The sequence below is a fragment of the Fukomys damarensis genome, unplaced genomic scaffold (genome assembly GCF_012274545.1).
Source record: "Fukomys damarensis isolate Sample0158 unplaced genomic scaffold, DMR_v1.0_HiC HiC_scaffold_28, whole genome shotgun sequence".
Taxonomy (NCBI): domain Eukaryota; kingdom Metazoa; phylum Chordata; class Mammalia; order Rodentia; family Bathyergidae; genus Fukomys; species Fukomys damarensis.
In genome coordinates, this window is record NW_022900940.1 from 38,003,805 (window position 1) to 38,021,775 (window position 17,971).

The window sequence follows — 17,971 nt, forward strand, 5'->3', positions numbered from 1 at the left end:
ACTAAAAAGACAATATGTACTTTAATTTTTAGGATCTAAATTTAATTAACGTCAATAATTTTGAAGATTGCAGTTTGTGTCCCACTGTTCCCATTGAACATGGATTCCATAGACAACAGTCTAAGTCAAATAATGTTGAAGAGACTGAAATACATTGGAAATTGATTCCAATTACAGGTAAGAATAAATGTATGAGGTTTTAGGTTGTTTCCTTTTACTTACGGATCAGTTTCCTGAAGGGTTTCATCTTCCAGATTCTCCTTTCGGGAAGGTTCTTCCCATTGGGCTGTGGTACAGGTGAATCTAATTACTTTCATGTTTTTTTTTTTTACTAATAAAGTTAATAAAAAGCTGCTCAGGGGGACAGCCATGCATATATCACGAGTGGTTCAAACCTCCTACCAGTGAGACATACAAATTACAGCCTTATTGTGAATGTATTAAACTGAATTATCTTAAACCAGATTGGATCATTTTAGATAATGGCCTAAAATGATCAAGTGCATACACATGCTACAGCTTCTTGATCCATGGAGCAAGAATAGTTAGACAAATGTTGAAAGACCATTGTTTTGCAATATTGTAATTTCTCTGTGCAAATCCACATAAATATACTCTTAATTTTCCAAGTTCTTATTCATCTTTGTTGACAGAATATTTTTGAAAATGTATTAGGGGACATCTTGTCCATTCCTAGACATTTATTTAAACTTTAAAGAAATAAACGAAGGTTTTGTTAAAAAATAGGCTGGCTTGTGATCTAGAACCTATGAGACTTCCAAGGATTTTGAGAATTTCTAAAACTTGAATTTCTTTGGACTTTAGTTCTCTACTTAGTGCTTTATGAGAAAGGGCAAGAGGCCCAGAGAGGATGAGAGAGTGGTAACTGGTACTCTCTTTAGCTGGAGACATTGGCTTATGTGAGAGAAGTAGAGAATAGAGAAATAGTTAAAAGATGATTATCCTAATCATTCCACAGTGAAACTCCTTCATACTTGGTGTTGAGAGCTATTTGAAGGCATGGCATTTATGTGTTAATAGTCCCTCATCACCCGAATGGGAAGCAACTTCCCACTTCCAAAAGACCCACTAGGAATATTTTAGATAAAAGAAGAAATGCTCAGATTTGTTAGATTTGGGTTTGTCTGAACATTGCTTATTAGGTGTCATTGCTGTCTGAAGAGTCTACAAATGTATTGCTTTCTTTCAGGAGGGGATGCAAGAAGCCCAGAAGACCAGCTGGGAAAACATAGTGAAAAACAACCACCGGGTGAGGAGGTTTGCTTTGCTTCCCTTCCTGTGTCTTTTTTCAGAATTGTTGCTTGAATTTCTGGCTGCATAAGTTTTATTAGTAGAAAGTTTAGACAATACTGTATTTATATATAAATCATTAACCACTTAGCAGTTTAACCTGAGCATTGCTTGAGCCATGTGTTTGTTTACATACTGACTCTCCTATGTGCTGCTAGGGCAGGTGTCATTTCAACCAGTTGATTCTCTATTGAACAAATTTGTTAAAATTACTGTTTTTATATTACCTGTTGTCTTATAAAAATTAATGAAAAATATGCAGTTTTAGGTCATTCTGCATTTAAATAATTGGACTGATAAGTGGTTACCAGTAATTCTTGTGCTTCACAAGTCTTCATAGCAACTGTATTCCTCTTATTTGGGATACTATATTCGTATTTTGTAACTGAAAGAGTAGGTAATCTGAATGATGTCCTCTTTAGAGAACTCACTACTCCCCTTTCACTTGTAAGTCAAAATATTACAGTGCTTTAATGATATTCATTATGGATATTGACATGTCTGTGTCTTTTAGGTCATTTATTGAAAGTTTTTTAAAGTAATAAAGTTATTCACCATAAAACCAGATAGAGAAATTTGCTTAAAGTAAAATTAAATGGTGTTTACATTTTTGAAAGGGATTTTATTTAGGGTTTTGTCATTTGGAAAATTCTCCATAGGGATTTAAGTTTTAAAAGTTTTAACAAAAATTCTCTTTATTCATAGTCCTTCAGGAAGAAACTAATTGGTCTGATGTTGATCCATTTTAGGAGCAGTATTTAATGTAAAATAATGATTCAAAAGTTTAAAATTATGGGTAGTCTTCAACCCATTTGTTATATAAGACATGGTTCATTTTTTATTTGGCTAAATCAGGTGTTTCAGATGGTATATAATTCAAGAAGAAAGTGTAGTTTCCTCAAATGATTTAAACTTCTATATGTTTACTGAACTCTATTTTAATATTGTAGTTTTAAGGAGGACATTGAATATTCTTGAAAAATCTTATAGAAACTTGAATTTTGTTTTATCAAAAAAAATTTTTTTTTTGGTACTGGATTTTGAACTCTGGATCTTGCACTTGGAAGACAGGCAGCAGAACCACTGAGCTAAATCCCTGGCCCCTGTTTTATCAAATTTATACAGTTGTAATTTTTATCTCTCTGTAGGATGGATACTTTGTTTCCCTTCTCACTTCTAACTGTGGGCCTCTACTGTGCTCTTTACTAGCAAGTGTCTTTACTGGAGTTAATACATTGGAGTGGTTTACAGTAACCACCAGGGTTTGGTAGAGAATGTTGCAAGCCAGGTGTGGGTGCAGTGAAGATCGAAACAATTTTGTGCAGAGAGCATTCCAGTACACCTAAGTGTAAACTTGAATAAGAATCATACCACAGTGATATGCACATCCATGTTTATAGTGGTACAGTTTGTAATAGCTAAAACTTGGAAACAGCCTGGTTGCCCAACAGTTGGAGACTAAATAAAGATGTGGTTTTTCTATAAAATGGAGTACTGCTCGGCCATAAAGAATGAGAAACGAGAGTCATTCATAGGAAAATGGATGCATATTGAGGCTGTACTCTTAAGTGAAAGAAATAGGACACACATGTGTAAATACCAAATAGTTTCAAAGGTGTAGGGGAAATGGGAAGGGTATGGGAAAGGAAATAAGGTGAAAAAATATGAGAAAAGGAAAAAATGGTAGCACAGTCTTTGTAAATAGGTGAGGGTTGAGAGGGGGAAGGGAGGGCAGGGGTATAGGGGAAAAATGAGAAACAAGATCTGTCATGTAAAGGTACAAGATCCCATTGGTGAATGTAACTGTACTGTATACTTAAAAAGTACAATAAACAAACAAAAAAAAAAAACTTGAATAAGGAAACTGCCATATTTCTGAAGTACTGTGTGTTTGGAACCCTTTAGTGAGACTTTCTGATTTAGAAGCATCATTTCCTGTATTACAGCAGCAATTAGCTAGGATTTTAGGAAAATGAGTAACTTTTGAAAAGATAAATTTGTGTGATATGTTCTTCTAGGCAAAGATTATCAGTTGTTTTCTTTTCCTAAAATACATTATTGTAAAATAAAGTTAGATATATTTTCTTATTTCTTTTTCTTTTTTGGTACCAGGGATCGAACTCAAGACCTTGCACTTTTGAGGCAGGCAGTGGAACCACTGAAGTAAATTCCTGGCCCTATTTTCTCTTTCTTAAAACAGATTTAAGGGCTGGGGATTTACCTCAGTGGTTCTGCCGCCTGCCTTGCAAGTGCAAGGTCCCAAGTTCAATCCCCATTATGTGCTCCCCCCAATGGATTTAGGATACTTGTTTTGAAAACATGTCATGTTTGAATTTAAGATTTGTGGGACAAAATATGATTTTTGTAGATTGAGCTGGTTGTGGAGTCAAAAGTCTCATTTTCATCAGCTAGCTGAAAGCTTTTTGTTCTGAGCAGATAAATGAGTTAGTAGATGTCCTGATTTCTCTTGGAATTGTTTTCCCAACAAAATGAAATACCTATGAATGTACTGTTAAAAGTGTTATTTTTTAATATGGCTATCAAATATATTCTCTTCCTGTCTTGTTGAACTTTTTTTCTGATACTGTGAACTAACATTTTCCAAACATTGCAGGAAATCCACAGGCAACCCCACAAGTGAGAGAAATTCTGAAAACAGTTTATCCTAAATCCTATATGCTTGGCAGTTATTCCACAGCATTTCTCTTTGGCACTTTTTCACTTCCCTTGTACCGAATTCTCTAGGGAGTGTTAGCTACCATACTTGACATTACCAACAAAGACTATAGTAGTTGAATAAGCTGATGTTAACTGACTACCTTGGTTAAAACGTGTCATCTAAAGTCAGATCTACAGAATGGTAAGGAACCAGAAAGAAGCAGTGACTTGTGTTGATATAAATATGCGCCACTGAACACTTTCAAAAGAAAACAAATTAATATTCATTGTTGTTACTCTGCCTACTGAAATCCAAAGACTAACCTAAGTAAGGCCTTTAAGAAAAAGGATTCACAAACAATAGTTGCAGTTTCTGTTTTACTTTTGGATGCCTAATTTAGTTCTTAATATATACTTCACCTTTGTGTGTGGTTGTATGTGTGTGATTTAAAAGTTTATTTTCAAATGCTGATTTCTGGATTGCTCTTATAATAATAACTCTTCCTGTATAGGTATGAAATCACCAGATGAACAACTGGTGTGTCTGCCACCACAGGAGGCCTTTCCTAACGACCCCCGGGTAATAAGTAGACAGAGAAGTTCTGATTACCAGTTTCCATCCTCTCCATTTACAGACACACTAAAGGGCACCACTGAGGATGACGTACTGACAGATCAAATGGTGACAGTGGAAGAGCAGTGTGTGCCAGCAGCAGAGCCATCGGCAGTGAGTGAAACTACAGAGAGAACAGTGTTAGGAGAGTACAGTCTCTTTTCTAGGAAGATAGAAGAGATTTTGAAGCAAAACAATGTTTTATATATCAGTAAAATTTCTACACCTATGTTTTCAACACAAGAGAAGATAAAACGACTGTCTGAGTTCATATATTCTAAAACTTCCAAAGCTGGTATACAGGAATTTGTAGATGGTTTGCATGAAAAGCTAAATACTATTATTATTAAAGCATCAGTCAAGGGTGAGAATTTGCCACCAGTTAATTCTGATGATTCTGGTACTACAATAGCATTGACTTCTCTTGGAAGGCATGTTGTATCAGTTTCTTCAAGTGACCTCAACAAGAAACACCTCCTTGAGCCGGTTTGTAGTGATGCTTTGAACAATGCCAACTCTCACGAAGAGCATTCTTCTTCAACCTTGGGTTTAACTGAAGGAGAAGTGAACCAGCCATACCATGCTACTGAGTTAGTGGTGACTTCTGATCATACTGTACCTGGTGATTCTGCCCAGGAACTAGTAGAAAAAGAAACAAAATCGACCAGTGATGTAAACATTTCTGCCCAACCTGCTCTTTCAAATTTCATAAGCCAGTTAGAACCTGAAGTATTTAATAGTTTGGTTAAAATCATGAAAGATGTCCAGAAAAATACTGTGAAATTTTATATTCATGAAGAAGAAGAGAGTATGCTCTGTAAAGAAATAAAGGTAACTAAGCAAGAATGTAATAGTAATGCTGTATAAACTTGTATTGTTGGTCTGACCTCTTTAAAATGAAGTTTTTTTTAAGTTCACTATATTTTCATAGTTTACTAATTAAAATAGCAAGTTGAATTCAGAATTTGTGATCTAAATATCTCAGAATTTAGAGACTAATGTGTAATTTTTAAGAGCATGTATATGGGTGTGTGTGTGTGTGTGTGTGTGTGTATGCATGCATGCATGCAAGGGGCAGGGGATGTAGCTCAGTGATAACAGTGCTTTCCCAGCATGTATAAGACCATTTAGCACTGCAAAAGAAGAGAAATCAGTCTCTATAATACTTCAGATATCCTTAAAGTGTAGAGATTTTAAATGTTGCTTACTTGGGTTTTTAATGAAGGGGAACAAAAGATAAGAAAAGGTAAAGTAAGTTGCCAGTGTTGATTGTATATGGAATTTTGTGAGTCAAATAAAACTGTCCAGGGATAGCCTAATGATACATTCTTTTGGTGTTTCTTAATAACCTTTCATGATTCCTTATGGCTTTTATTGATTAAAAAAACAACTCAGTGATCCTGAAAAACTCTCCAATCATGTAAGATTCCTCACTGTGTTTTTTTCTGTCAAAGAGTAGTTAAGAGTAGACTTAACATTTTAAGTGTTCATTCTGAACACATCCCATTGTGTACTGACATAGATATGTAAAATTTACTAACATAATTTACATGTAAGTTTTAACATATTGGCATAATTATATCAGTGGTTTAGTAGTATTAATTAGTGCTCGCCAAATACAAGATTTTACTTCCTTAAGGGAATGCCTAGGGTTTTGAATTACTTGTTCCTATTTATGGAATTTACTCACCATGACTAGAGTGTCTTCCTGTTTTGTTAGAGGAAACAGAGGAACTATAAATTAGTAACATATAAACCCAGAGTGGCTCAGAAACTCAGTACTACTGGCAGGTGACTAACCCTTTTCTCTCTGGAGATCTGATGTCTACATGTGTCATGAGTTGGGTACCTAACAAGTACCTGAAAAGCTTCGAATGAAATAGGATTCAGAGTCAGTTGTGCTTCCTTACTGAGTCTTAGTGTTTTCTGGGAAGAGGAAATCAGACTTGGTTGCATTTTTGCCCTGTATGAGGGAATGCAGAGCTTCTGAACAAAAATATTTCCCATCCGCAGCAACATGTTTCTAAGCACAGAACTCTTTGGGGGAATAGCACCACATTACCATAGGGCCGGGTGAGAAAGGTTGGGCAGTGTTCTCGTGTGCTTAACATTAACTCCACCTCCCTCCATGTTTTAAAAATGTATTATAATATCTGTGTGACATTTAGATTGAAGGGACTAGGAAATACATTTCCTTATGGTGCTTGGAATTCATTCTAGTGTAGAAATAATTTGTTCCATTATTTACTTAATAAAGAATAATGACTTCTTTATGTTAGAAATCAGACTGGAACTTTCATTCACACTGTAACAAAATATTTTGACTACAGAAGTTATTATGAAGTTTAGATTTTAATAGTCTTAACATTTTTGCTGGAAAATTTCCAGTGGGTACTGATTAGAAGAATTATAGTCTTACCTAAGATAAATTGCACTTGAAGCTTCTTAATGTAAAAAAGACCAGAATCACAAATAGGGGCTGTCAGACAGTAATTTACCCTTTCATTAACTAAGCTAGTTTGAGATGTCCAGAAGCCTCAGAGATTAGAGTAAAATTGTGGAATATGCTGCTTTAACTTAGGGATTTATATACAGAAATGTCCTCTTTGGGTGTAACACTTTAGGCTGCTCTTGAAAAAAAAAAAGCTTGGCAAGCAAGCTGGGCTTTCATTATGGCTATCTGACCAGTAGTGCTGACCTTTAGAAAATTAATCTCCTATATCTGTGAAATGAGGAAGGTGACCTCCAGGATCCTGCACTTTGCTTCAGGGTTCAGCATTCTACCAGCAAGCAAAGAGCAAAGGAACTCTCCATAGACTTACTACCTGTGTCTTGTGAAGGGTAGTACCATGTCACTAGCATGGAGGGAGGTGTTAGATGGGACAGTCTGCTTTGCTTGAAGATGTAAACTTGACAGAAATAGCTGATTAGTGTGTGAATACCTTTGTACACACTGAGGCTCTATATGAACACTTCTGAACTGTTGTGAATTAAATGATCTTCAGTGGTCAAAAGTTTTTTGTGACTCTGAAGAGGAATATTCCATTAATGCTGCACATAACTAAAAGGTCTGCTTAAGGAAAGAAGAGAGTGAAAGGGTAGTTAAATGATTGGGCTCTGGGTTTCCCATAATAATTAAAAACTGGCTCAAGAATTTGGGCTAATCCGTTGTTCTTACAGTTTTGTCACCTCACACTGGCATTTACTTGGCTTTGATTGCATAACACTCTAGCATTATTGAAGTGATTTGTGAAGCTCTGACCTTTTTATTACTCTTCTGTAAGAGTGGTGGAGCACTGAGGTCTCCTATTTGCATAGTTAAGTTTCCTAGTAGTAATTAAGTTTATTACTTTATGTTGCATTTCTAGTGTTAAATTGATACTTGCAAAAAAGCCTTTTAATACTGATTTAGTTGTTTTTCTTTAATAGGAATATCTTATCAAATTAGGCAATACAGAATGTCACCCGGAACAATTTTTGGAAAGAAGATCAAAATTAGATAAACTGTTGATTATTATTCAAAATGAAGACATTGCAGGTTTCATTCACAAGGTAGAACGTTGTCCAATTCACTACTTATTTTGATTTTTAAAACATTTTAAACTATGATGCTAAGGTTTTAAAAATAAGCTTTAAAGATAAAATTGTGTCCTTAAGGTACTTTGTACATCATAGGTTCTCTAGTACATAAATGTTGGTTGGTTCATGTATTGGGAAATAATATAGGGAGTATTTTTAGAGGTTGCTTCTGTAAGTTTCAGTTCATTTCCTTATCCCTCTTTTATTTGTTTTATTGGCTCTTATAGGTACCTGGCTTGGTGACTTTAAAGACTCTCCCCTGTGTTAGTTTTGCTGGTGTCGATAGTCTGGATGATGTTAAAAATCATACATACAATGAGTTATTTGTATCTGGAGGCTTTATTGTGTCTGATGAGTCCATTCTGAATCCAGAGATTGTCACAATTGGTAAGATTATTCTTTTGAGCATATGACTCCTCCCTACCCCTCATTGTTAGAAAACTAAAACTAGCCAACTGGTACTTTTTAGTGTATTACCTATTGATTCTACCAGTCACATTTACATCTTCTCCTGAGCTGTTAGTATTGTTGCCATTAGTATTTTTTTTTTAATGTTTACATACTACATTGTTAGAGCTCTGTTTCCTTATAGAAGGTAAAAGAGAATTAAAATAGTACATAGGAAAGTAGGAGTTTCATAATTTAGCTTTGGCATGGTTGTTACTTATTGAACTTCTTATCTCTAACAGAGAGCCTTAAAAGTTTTTTGGCATTCCTTGAAGAACTTAATACTCCAGAAGGAAAATGGCAGTGGAAAGTGCACTGTAAATTTCAGAAAAGGCTAAAGGAACGGGGCAGGTAAGATTTGGAAAATAACTATAATGGTTTGTTGATTTTTAACAGTGTTCACAAAAAATTTTTTTTCTCTTAGCCATGCTTGTAGATGATGGACACTGCTGTTTTTACAGATGACCATAGCAAGTCATAACAGTATACATACTGAGTTATTATAGTTTTTAGGATGATGTGATAAGCAGATGTTTGGTGAAGTTCTGTGTTATGTGTATAGGTAAAAATTTGTTTAATCTGTTGTTTGTGAGTAGACTAACCAGAATTTCCTTGCTTGCTTACTTGGGAATTTATAGAACTACATACTGAGCCCTTTTTATTTTTTGAGACAGGGTCTTGCTAAGTTGCTAAATTGCTCAATTGCTCAGGCTGCCTCAATCCTGCAGTTATCCTGCTCCAGCCTTCCAGAGTGTTGGGATTATGTGCATATGCCACCATGCTTTTTTTTGTTGTTTTTTTTTAACACCTGTATGACAACTAGATCAAACCCTCTCTCAGTAACTACCTTAGGGTAGCTAAGTCACATGTATTTGCACAAGGATTAGTCTCAACCTTAATGAGCAGATTAGTGATTAGGACATTCATTTATTGTGTTATTTCTAACATGCTTGATGTTAGTTTCTCAGAGAACTAGTCACTTGAGAGGCTCCATGAACAGTCATAGTGATCTGATGAGTCTGAGATAATAGCCTAGTAGCAACTCTATAAAAGGTAATTTACACATTAAAGGATTTCAGAAACTAGTTGAGAATTGTTTTATATTGTATCAGTCAGCATTTCCTAAACTTAGACCACAGAACATTTATTTCTTATAATACCTATTAAAATTTCATGGTACTTTCCAGGAAATTCAGGTTTAAATAATTTCAAAGTGTTTAGGTGTTTGTAGCAATACCTTTTTTTTTCTTTGTTGGTGATACTGGTAATCAAACCTAGGGTGCTCCATCCCTGAGCTACTCCCCATCTCTTTTTTTTTTTTTTGAGGTCTTGGTAAATTGCCCAGTCTGGCCTCAAAACTCATGATCCTCCTGCCTTAGTCTCCCAGGTAACTGGTATTATGGCATGAGTAACCCCAGCAGCAATTTACTTTTTGAAACTTAGTCGTAATTTCTATCACTCATTGCCATGTGTTAGAGAAATAGCTAAGTTGTGTATTGTATGTTACTTTGTCCTTCATTAAATTTCAAAATTAATGAAACTAAAAGCAACCATATTAGTAAAAGCAACCATATTAGTAAGTAGAATGATTGGTTAAGATTCTAGCATAAACTATTCACGTTCAAGCTATGACATCTGTCTCCCTTCATCCCTCTAAAGGGCTGCATAATTCGTACTTTTTCTCTATACTGTGAAGCATCCCTGTGTCAGGCAGTGAACTTAGCAGTGCTGTAGTCATTAATCACCTCAATGAGAATTAGTGGTTTTAATCTAAAGCAAAAATTTTCATACTAACTTTTAGTGCAGATATACTGAACTCTGCCTGATTTCAGATTGAATGCTAAAGCTCTAAGTCTGTTGACACTTCTGAATGTCTACCAGAAGAAACATCTGGTTGAAATTTTATCATACCACGGTTGTGATTCACAAACTCGAAATGCTCCAGAACTGGATTGCCTTATCAGACTTCAGGCTCAGAACATACAGCAGCGACACATAGTCTTTTTAACAGGTAAAGAGACAACACTCTTCAGCTTTCTAATGTGAACATAGAAATATGAGAGGATTTCATGGGGCTGATTCTGAACATGAGTAGAAAAGGATTTTGTTGAGGCTAGAGGTCAGGCATTATTTGTCCATGTCTCTTTTCAAGTGCTTTATCATGAACCTATTTTTTTAATTTAGAGAAGAATATCAAGATGCTTTCCAATTACACAGATAATGGAATAGTAGTTGCAACTGCTGAAGACTTTATGCAAAACTTTAAAAATCTTGTGGGCTATCACAACTCCATCACAGAAGAAAACCTTCCATTCCTCGGTGCTAATGAGAATCTTGAGTCACAGTCAGGTAACTTTTCAGTGGTTTTTTTTTGTTTTTTTTTTTTCCATTTAAGACAGAAAAAGAGGAATTTTTTGTCCATTATCAAATAATGAAGTGCCTGTTTTGAAGTTGCTCACCTCAGAATAAAGTGCCTTAGGTTTAATTCAAGGCATATATCATTCTGAAATTTAAAATGCCCTAGATATGTTCATCTATCATTGTAGTCATGTAAGTTTTTAGCTACTATAGACTGCTGTATGCATTTGTTTATACTGTAGACTGTAAGACCATGGATTATGCATTTTCTGAGTGTATGTAAGCTTTACTATTGTCCAGCAAAGGGGTTTTATTAAGAAAATAGGAAATAGTTGTTGGGATTCAGCCTTGGGCCACTAAATCTCAGATTTTTTTTTCTTTCCTCATTGAGTTTATTGGTACATTAGGTATACAGTACAGTTACATTCATTATTGGGATCTTGTACCTTTACATAACAGGTTAAATCTCAAATTTATAAAGCAATTTAATTATAATATAGTAGGACTGTCATAACCTCAGTGTTTTGTGAGATAGCCTCTGCTTGGTTCCAAATCTATGTAAAGTCAAAGATGTACTTACTACTGTTTTTGGTGAAAAGCAGAGATGATCAAACATTAGCTGCAGCTAACCCATTTAGTAATCCACTGAAGCTAGATGTCAGAAATTTTATTTTATATTTGTCTTGTCAAATACTGAATTACCGTATAACTTTAGATGCTGTTTTGACATTAACCCCTTTGGAGCTGGGAGTTGGGATTTCCCAACATTAAACGTGAACACATTTCGCAGAAGCTTTTAGCATCGGATTATCTGGACATTCACACCTAGTGTGAGTGTTGTGACTAAGTGAACTTGTGGCAGAAGACCAAGCTTTAAGGGATTGTGGACTTGCTGACCCTGACGCGTTATATTGTGTGAGTAATGTATAATTTTAAAAGTTAAACAGTGTATTTCAATAGAGGAGGACTTTTTGTTTTTTAAATGTAGCTCTTTTAGAAAACGGTGAAAAGGATGAAGAGGATATGTCTCTGGATTCAGGGGATGAGATCTCACATATAGAAGTATGCAGCAATTCTCATTTCGAAATATTGGCGAAAGAAATCAAAGGATCAAGTGGAAGAAATCAAAAAAATACTGAAATTGGGTTGCAATCATCTCTTGACGTGCAAAAAAGTTTATTAGAAGATAAGACTTCCCAAATTGATTTTGAAGACAGCACTTCTGTTGATATAGTATGTCCTGAAGGAGAGAACAGCAATTCAGCAGAACGAGATTTGTATAGCTTCTTTCAGGTTTCTCAGAGTCCATTAAATATGTCCCATCGGTTTAGTCATTTTAACGTTCTCACTCATCAGACATTTCTGGGGACATCATATCCCCTTTCAGCAAGTCAGACTCAAGAAAATGAGAATTAATTTTTATCTGCTAATACTCAGTGTACATCTCAGTCTCCATTAAAGTGGAGAATAAAATGATTCTTCCAGGCCATACTGAAAAAAGATATAGTAACTTTGATTGTTGTGGACCTGTTAACAGTGAATTAACAATTTATATTCTTTAAACACAAGGTTTCTTATCCTTTCTGAAATGCTTCTCTTATTTAGATCATGATGGCCTGTAACAGTTAAAACACCTGAAAACTGAAATAAATATATATATATTTCTGACATATATTGTACTTGAATTATCTCATGTTGGCACTTTTTAAGTTCTACATTTGTCTGTTACTTGTATTCGAGCTTCAAATTGAAGCCTGTTTTATATGTAAAATTAGATGTTTATAGAAAGATGGTAAAAAGCAATGGTTTTACTTTTCCCCCTGTAATGTTGGATAATACAGACTATTTTGATTTAAGCTTTTGTATAATGTTTTACACAGGTATAAGCCAGCAATGTTAATATTTATAGGAGTTTGGCTCTTTACCTCAAGGTGTTTCTAACAATACCATTTCATTTAGGTAAAAACTTGTGTACATAGGACTTAATAGCAAGCAGCATTATTTTTTAATCTTATAGGCTTAGACTGTAAAAATTCTCCTTATTTCAGTTTTGATCAACTTTTTCAAAACATGGGGCTTTTGTTGTTATGAAAGGCATTAAACAATTTGGAACTTGTAGTCTTAGATGTATATTTTTTATTTTTGAGTGGTCTTGTTTACCATTTATTCAGCACTTTAGTGCTATAAGTAAATTCACACATAAAATGTAAAGTGGAGATAATTTCAAACCCTTAGTTTTACTAAAGTTAACTTTTATGCTTTTGAAGTTGCACTTTCTACGGTAAAAGTAATAACAACAGATTTTAGAGAAATGAAATACTCATACAGGAGCCTGAATTGAATTTGATTACTTTTTATAAGAGCCTAGATGTGGCACTGCAAAACAACTTTTTATAAAACAAAATGTATGGTTCGTGTTAATCATCTACATAAAAGGTATGGAAGAACAATGTTAACAAAGAAATTCAGGCTTTATTAAGGTAAGTAGAATTTTTTTTTAATAGGACTTTAAACACCCAGACTGACAGCAGAAAAAATTTTTTACTACTAGGTTATTTTTTTTTTAAACATTCTATTAAGAAAAATGCATTTTACTATAATGTACAAGTTTTTAATGAGCATTTGAAAAATAAATCTAGGCTATTTGAACAGTGAGCACATTTTATCATTTGAAAGACAAAAATCACTTTCTAAATTTTACATGAAGAATTAAAATTCTTTTCTTGATTTGCAGCTAAAGGCATGAGATTAGTTTCCAACTCCTTTTGCTTCTGGAGAAGGCCCTGAAATCACATTGATATATTAGTAAAAAATATATTGTAGCCAAGTTGGAAATTATTCCTTATATTCTTGTCCTGTTAGTATTTAGCTCAGGATAGAACTGCTAATTAGTTGGCCATAGGCGAAGCCTTGTCTGGAATTTTTTAGTGATTTTTGTACAGACCTAATCTGGATGTTATCTATATAATTATTATCTGTAGGATTGTTTTTAGCATAGCCAGCAGGGATGACTTTTCTTTAAAAACCTCCATAATTATGAGGCTTCAAGATGAAATTCTCTCCACTCCCAAGTGCTCTTAAAATGGGGATGAGACACTGAAGTCTTAAAATTTTGTTTGTTATGGTGGCACTAATCTTAATGGCTAATGTAAAAGCTCTGCTGAAATAACACGAGACTATACTGGTTTGGTGAATGCGCATCATATTCCTTTCTCTTGCTTTTGGAACTCTTTTGTGAGTTACCAACACTGAATTAAATAAATCCCGTGTTATCTAACCAGAGCTGGCACACAAGCTCATGTTAATGGGCCAGAGTAAGGCAGGTTTTTAGCTCTATAAAAGGAAAGCAACACCTGAACCATCTTTTTGGCATTGGTAAACAACTGGACATGAAAAAGAACACTTCTAAATTTTTTCTAAATACTAAGTACACATGAATCAAAAGCTCAGGGATAGGTTTCAATGGATTTGGGCAAGTTATAATGATCTAATAAGAACAAGGTTATGTGACCACAAAAACTGGCCAGAGAAAGTCTAGTAAGGTTATGCCTATAGTTTCATAATGAGTTATAATTATTTTTTTGGACAGACATTGTTCTGTTCTAAACTGCCAACACATACATTTTTAAGAATCACAGGCCACAGTGGTTAAGAACTGTGTTTTTAATCTTAGATTTTAGGGCAATACTGGGCATTACTGATCATGTTTTGCCATTTAAATGTATGCATTTTTATTCAATAAAATTGTCTTAATATTTAAAACTGTCTCATGATTTTATGCTGAAAGACATTTTTAAAGATGATAAGGTGAAAGCAAATTTGAGGAAAGTTCCATTTTATTTCCATTCAACTGATCTGAAATACTTCTTAAAAACTGGGATGTGATTAAGTCACATAAAACGTTCAACCAGTTCCCCTATTCCACACCGAACAGCCAAGTCTAGATTTGATGGAAAGCACATACCTGTCTCAATTCTGATAGTCCCTTAAGGATTGCTTGCTGTCGATGCCTGACAGGGTCAGCGTTGAATAGCTGCTGTTCTTGGTCACAATCTAAAGCAAGATAAAACTAAAAATGTCACATACATTTCTAATAATGATGTAAGGTGTGCCTTGTAAGATACTTTCTAGAACTAAGTGCAGGGGTTACTTACAAATAAAATGAGGGTTGGAGCAGGGGGGTTACACTGATCTTCAATTTTTTCAGAAAGAATACATGGTCTACTTACCACAAGAATTTTGGTACTGAGGGTCCTCAGTTGAAGGCCTAGACAATGGTGCATCTGGATCCAGGTAATAGATCTCATTTGTTCGAACGTAGGGAATAAAATGGGGCAATTCAGGCATCCCAGCTGATAGTTCTGTTTGACTACTGCCTAGCATCCGACACTCTCTTTCATAGCTACTATTTTTTAGTGGTAGATGTAATGCAGTAGTCTGAGTTTGTTGTGTTCTGCTTTTCATTGATGGAACTGGTGATGACTGAAACCTGTTTTTAAAAAAGTATAGTTACAATCTTGAGAAACTTTCAACACATCTCTTCAATCACATTTCAACTTATCTGAAATACCCCTGGTACCATCTTTAGGAACATCATGTGTAATAACCTAAAGCCTCTAACTTCCTACAACAGGGCAACAGAAATAAGATTAATTTGAGAGTTTTGCTAGTGGTCCGCTAAGGATATATATGTATTGTAGTCTAATAGAGAAAAATGGCCAGATCCTAAATATCAGTGCTAGCTGGGTTAGTTTAAGTTTCATGTTTCGCTGTAGAAAATTCACCGCAATTTCCTCACAATCTTAACTAAATTTGCTGTTAGAGTGACTTCTGAGGCAACTCTAAACTACTGGTTTATACATAAAAGACACAATTAAAATTTTAACAGTTCTCAATCTCCCACTGCTTAATGGAATTTCTCATTGTCCTTTATCATTCATCGCCCACCACACCAACAACCCAAGTAGAATGCCTACTCCACTGCAGATGCACCTGGAAAATCAACAGTTGAATCTAATAGAAATTCCTACTGAGGCCGAGTCTAGCTAAAATTAAACATCCCTTAAACATTTGCCCCTCACCAAGCTGCCACACCCTTTCATACTACTGTCTTCGTCCACTATGTTCCTAATCTTACATGTTTGAACAAATGTTTTGCACCTCTTACTCCATAAAGAATGTACTAAGTAACTATAGAAATAATCCACATACCTTTCCTTGCTGAATGAATGAGTTTTCAGAGATGGTTCTTCCTAAAAGGTAGACACAAAAACAGGAGTATTTAGCATTTGCCCATGTCCTCCGGTACTTTTAATGGTTACTTGAAACAATCTGAGGACAACGTTGAATAACATACTAGATAATGGAATAGAGTTAGTATTTTTCCAGTCAGACCATAATTCCCAATCTCCAATTGGCCATTGTCTATAAACAAGGGTTTTGAATGGCTATTTAGAGAAGTGCAAACTTTTCCTGTAAAGGGCCACAGAGGACACAGTCTCAGCTTTTTGGGCCATGTGGTCTCTGCTGTACCTACTTGTCTGTGGTGATACGATAAAGAGCCAGTCACCGTAACTCAAATGATTAGGTACAGCATATACAGAAATGGGCTGCAAAGTGGATCTGCCCACAGGCTTTGGTTTGCTGTTAACTCTTATTTAGATTAAGAGGGGCCTTGTCAAAACATGGATATGGGGAACTTTGGCTTAAATTTAGAAATGTCAGTACATACTTGAAAAGAAGAGCTTTTACCTTTTTTAATAGCTGCCACCTGATCTTTGACTCATTTTCTTGATGGGATGACTGAAGAACTTCTGGTGAAGTGCTTCTATTTTGATAGACGTGTTCAGGATTATTTCTTTCTACCAAATGAAGCACTTCCACCTGCCTTCTTAAGTTTATTTCTTCTCTCTGCTTTTGAAGTTGTTTGGGGTACTTTTCTGATGCTGGAACATACCTTTTGAGAGGCTTGTTTATATTCCAATCAGGCCTTTCTGGACATTTCTTTGTATGTTTTATTTGTTTTTTCTCAGTTATGAAGTGACTGCACTGGTCATACCAACTGTTAGCTTTTTCTAAATTGATTCCTTTATCCTCACTAAGTTCTTGCTTGTCGTTGTTAAACTGACCGTTAAATTCTGCAGAAATCTCAGGAGATGAACAATATATAACTTCTGTCTTTATTGTTGATCCACAGTGTGGTTCTCCATGGGTGAATATTCCTGTATTTAAGTCATCTAAAAAAAGTTTCAAATGATCATTTTTTTAAAAAAGTGTGGTATATATAACAATTTTAATCATTTGTAAATTAAAGACGTTAAATGTCACCCTCTAAGACTTTAGAAATCAAACTATATACCTATTTAACAGCTGACTCCCCATTCTCTCCCCTTTCTCCTGAAAATCACCATTTTATTTTGTTTTTATAAATTGAATAACTGTAGAAACCTCAGATAATTAGGGTTCTGTTTGCTTTGTGACTTTCTTACTCGCTTAGCATAGAGTACTCAAAGTTCATCCATGTTGTAGAATGTAAGAGAACTTTGTAATGCTGAATGATACTTCATTGTATAGTAAATACCGCAACTTTTTCATTCATTTGTACAGACAGGTTGCTTCCTTCCACCTTTGAGTTTCTGTAAATGTTGCTGCTATAACAGGTGTCCAAGTAGATCTTTGAGACCTTACTTTTAGTTCTCCAGGGTATATACCGGAAGTGAAATTGCTAGATGATGATAGTAATTCCATTTAAAATTTTTTGAATAAAGGCCATACACTGTTTTCTATAGCAGCTGTACCATTTTACATTTCAACCAGTAGTAGTATACAAAGGTTGCAATTTCTGCAAAACTTCCATTTTAATCATTTCGAAGCATGTATTTCAGTAGCACTGAGCAAATCCACAATGCCATACATGGACCATCACCATGCACTTCACATAATGTGGGTAATCTGGTGTTTTATTTAACATAAAGCCCAAGCTGGGCGTGGTGGCATGCCTGTAAT

General features: G+C 34.9%; 2 protein-coding genes across 9 annotated transcripts in view; one reads left to right on the plus strand and one right to left on the minus strand.

Moving 5' to 3' along the window:
• The window catches only part of Tasor (transcription activation suppressor), a 38,367-nt gene extending 23,882 nt beyond the window's left edge, over positions 1-14,485 (plus strand). The window contains exons 14-22 of one of the 2 annotated variants that reach the window (XM_019205806.2): positions 33-177; positions 1,211-1,270; positions 4,482-5,413; positions 8,012-8,134; positions 8,389-8,548; positions 8,851-8,959; positions 10,441-10,619; positions 10,793-10,957; positions 11,955-14,485. In XM_019205806.2, the coding sequence (XP_019061351.1) occupies positions 33-177; positions 1,211-1,270; positions 4,482-5,413; positions 8,012-8,134; positions 8,389-8,548; positions 8,851-8,959; positions 10,441-10,619; positions 10,793-10,957; positions 11,955-12,382 (2,301 nt within the window). In that variant the 3' untranslated portion in view covers positions 12,383-14,485. The remainder of the gene's footprint in view (positions 1-32; positions 178-1,210; positions 1,271-4,481; positions 5,414-8,011; positions 8,135-8,388; positions 8,549-8,850; positions 8,960-10,440; positions 10,620-10,792; positions 10,958-11,954) is intronic. The other variant, XM_010612701.3, reaches the window with a different exon arrangement.
• Positions 12,382-17,971, minus strand: part of Ccdc66 (coiled-coil domain containing 66) — a 36,856-nt gene continuing 31,266 nt past the window's right edge. For 6 of the 7 annotated variants that reach the window (XM_010612707.3, XM_010612708.3, XM_010612703.3 and 3 more), the window contains 5 exons: positions 16,718-17,202; positions 16,178-16,218; positions 15,196-15,455; positions 14,931-15,019; positions 13,637-13,749 (listed from right to left, as the gene is read on the minus strand). In XM_010612707.3, the coding sequence (XP_010611009.1) occupies positions 13,657-13,749; positions 14,931-15,019; positions 15,196-15,455; positions 16,178-16,218; positions 16,718-17,202 (968 nt within the window). In that variant the 3' untranslated portion in view covers positions 13,637-13,656. Of the gene's footprint in view, positions 12,458-13,636; positions 13,750-14,930; positions 15,020-15,195; positions 15,456-16,177; positions 16,219-16,717; positions 17,203-17,971 lie in introns of those variants that run through there. The other variant, XM_010612704.3, reaches the window with a different exon arrangement.